The sequence below is a fragment of the Pristiophorus japonicus genome, chromosome 4 (genome assembly GCF_044704955.1).
Source record: "Pristiophorus japonicus isolate sPriJap1 chromosome 4, sPriJap1.hap1, whole genome shotgun sequence".
NCBI classification, from domain to species: domain Eukaryota; kingdom Metazoa; phylum Chordata; class Chondrichthyes; family Pristiophoridae; genus Pristiophorus; species Pristiophorus japonicus.
Window position 1 is genome coordinate 66,860,813 of NC_091980.1, and position 2,873 is coordinate 66,863,685.

A 2,873-nucleotide genomic window follows, 5' to 3' on the forward strand; every position below is an offset into this window, starting at 1 on the left:
TGGACCCCCCTGGTTCAGGCACAAGAGATTATTCTTGAAAAGTTGAATATTGCTATTGAGGGAGTGCAGCAAAGCTTCACCAGACTGATTCCAGTGATGGCTGGGCTGACATATGAGACTGGATCAACTGGGCCTTTATACACTGGAGTTTAGATGGATGAGGGGGATCTCATAGAAACATATATGATTCTGACAAAACAGGTTAGATGCAGGAAGAATGTTCCCAATGTTGGGAAAGTCCAGAACCAGGGGACACAATCTTAGGATAAGGGAGAGGCCTTTTAGGACTGAAAATGAGGAGAAACTTCAGAGATGTGTTATCTTATGGAATTCCCTGCCGCAGAATGTCAATGATGATAGTTCATTGGATATATTCAAGAGGGAGTTAGATATGGCCCTTATGGCTAAGTGGATCAAGGGGTATGGAGAGAAAGCAGGAAAGGGGTACTGAGGTGAATGATCAGCCACAATCATATTGAATGATGGTACAGGATAGAAGGGCCAAATGGCCTTCTCCTGCACTTATTTTCTATCCAAGCAAAAACTTCAATAGGGTCAGACCTCAAAAACAAAGCTCAGTACAATGACTTACCAAAAACAAGCCCTTTTTGGAATCAAGGTATAGGGAGATGGTGTAGGAAGATGGAGCGGAGAGAGATGATCAGCAATTATCTTATCGAATGACAGACCATTTGAGCCTGCTCTGTTATGTTATGTTCTTTCCAGCCCCTTTAAAATATCCAAGAATAGGAATACATAGCAACTACCAGGTGAAGATTAAGGAAAAATGTTTTTACAAAAAAAGTGGTTTTGTTAAAGTCCTCAATTTAAAAAAAAAAGTCCTGAACATTAAGTGGGGCTCAGAACCTCAAATGAAAATCAGTAGCAGAATAAAAGCCCCAATTCAATTACTGGAAATTGATAAGTGAAGACATGGGAAAAGGAGAGGAGAATTTATCAAGGTTAATGGATCCACTGCAACACATTCTCTCCCAAACCCCACCAGGAATCTTTTTTTAAAACAATGGTTGAAAACTGACAAGAACTACATGCATTCAAAATGTGTCTGGGAACAAGTTAGAGGTCATAATTCATAGGGTGAACAGGAAACAAAGTTGCAAGTAAACTGCTATACAGACATCACAGGGTTAAAACCCTCAGCATCTTCAGGTAGACTACCCAGAAAGACTACAGACAAAAAGATAAATTCAATGTAGTTTATTATGAAAAAAAGTTAAAACAAAAGTATGCAGTTTTCTTGGTGTGCATTACTTGAATACATTTTGTAGCTTTGCTGCCCCTTTCTTAAACCATCACCCCGCCCCAAACAACAAGCTAAAAGGCATATCCTCCCAAATCTCTGTTTCTACTTCTATTACTAACACCATAATCTCCCCTATAGGGTCCAGCACCATATTTATCCATACCGCCCCCTCCTCTCATGGGGCCATAGTGGGACTGCTCAGGGGAATAGCTCCCAAAGTTATCATAGGAATCCTGGAAATTTCCACGATCGTATCCGCTACCACCTCCTCTATAGCTCCCAATTTGATCGCCATAACTTCCGCCTGAAAAGGAACGATCACGTCGAGGATGTCCACCATCACCATAACCACCATAGACGTCGCTTCGATTTCCTCGATCATTGTAGTAGCCGCCTCCGCCGCCTTGGGCACCATATCCAGCTGAATTTCCGAAATTGCCATCACTCCGGCCGTTTCTTTGGGCAAAGTTGCCACCTCGACCGCGAGGTCTACTTCCGCTCTGCATTTCTTCCTTCGACAAACCTTTCTTGACTTCACACCGGTAGCCATTAATCATGTGGTACTTCTGTATAACAGCTTTATCAACAGAATCATGGTCATCGAAGTACACAAAGGCAAAGCCTCTTTTCTTGCCAGTGTCTCGGTCACAGATCACATCTACTTTTTCAATTATACCATAGCCCGAGAAGTAGCTTTGTAAATCATTCTCATCAAGGTTATCTTTTATACCGCCAACAAAGATCTTCTTTACCTTCATGTTGAAACCAGGTTTGTTGGAATCTTCCCTCGGCACAGCTCGCTTGAGATCCACCGTGCGGCCATCTAAGACATGAGGCCTAGCAGCCATTGCAGCATCCGCCTCGCTCGGCGAAGAGTATGTGACAAAGCCAAAGCCTCGGGGGCGCCTGGTGATTGTATCTTGTACTACAACACAGTCAGTGAGCTGCCCCCATTGCTCAAAATGGTTTCTCAGGTTGCCTTCGACCGTTTCAAAGCTGAGCCCGCCAACAAATAGCTTACAGAGCTGTTCCTTCGCCATGTTGTACAACGGCTTTCACTTCACACTGCAGGAGACTGACTGCCTGCCTAATGAGCGCTTTATAAAGCGGCTGCGCGGGGGGCGGGGCCTCGCCCTAGCTGCGTCCTCCTGATTGGACAGTTTCTGGCTGCTAGGTAACCCCGGCCCCATTCTGTGCTGCAGTTCACCAGCCTGTCTGTTCCATTGTCCTCAGCAGAAATATTAGCGGCAGATAGATAGATACTTCGGAATGATTGCCTCAAACTGCAACATTTAGTAGTGCTTGCTTGAGATGAAGTACAGTATTATAAAAACAAATCCCTACCTCTATAACAGTCTGCACTGGCACTGACCCTGACCAAATTTATGGGGCCTACTGAATTTGCATATCGTGTGCAGCCTCCCACCGTCGTGATGCCTCTCATTGGAAGCTCAGAACTTCTTTGGCGGCAGGAAACCATCATGTCTTCCTGCAGCTGCTTAAAGGGCCATGCATAAAGAAAACACGTTATCTTTGAAATTGGATGGAGCTGAGCACATTTTACAGGCATAAAATGGGCGCCTACAGAACCAATACGCTAGGCAGTGTG

The 2,873-nt window shown here is 44.4% G+C and overlaps 1 protein-coding gene across 1 annotated transcript; it reads right to left on the reverse strand.

Moving 5' to 3' along the window:
• Positions 1–1,203: 1,203 nt before the first annotated feature.
• LOC139262076 (heterogeneous nuclear ribonucleoprotein A3-like) lies at positions 1,204–2,349 on the reverse strand. Its single transcript, XM_070877231.1, has one exon. The coding sequence runs from the start codon at positions 2,302–2,304 to the stop codon at positions 1,336–1,338; it is 969 nt and encodes a 322-aa protein (XP_070733332.1). The 5' UTR covers positions 2,305–2,349; the 3' UTR covers positions 1,204–1,335.
• Between the last annotated feature and the right edge of the window lie 524 nt (positions 2,350–2,873).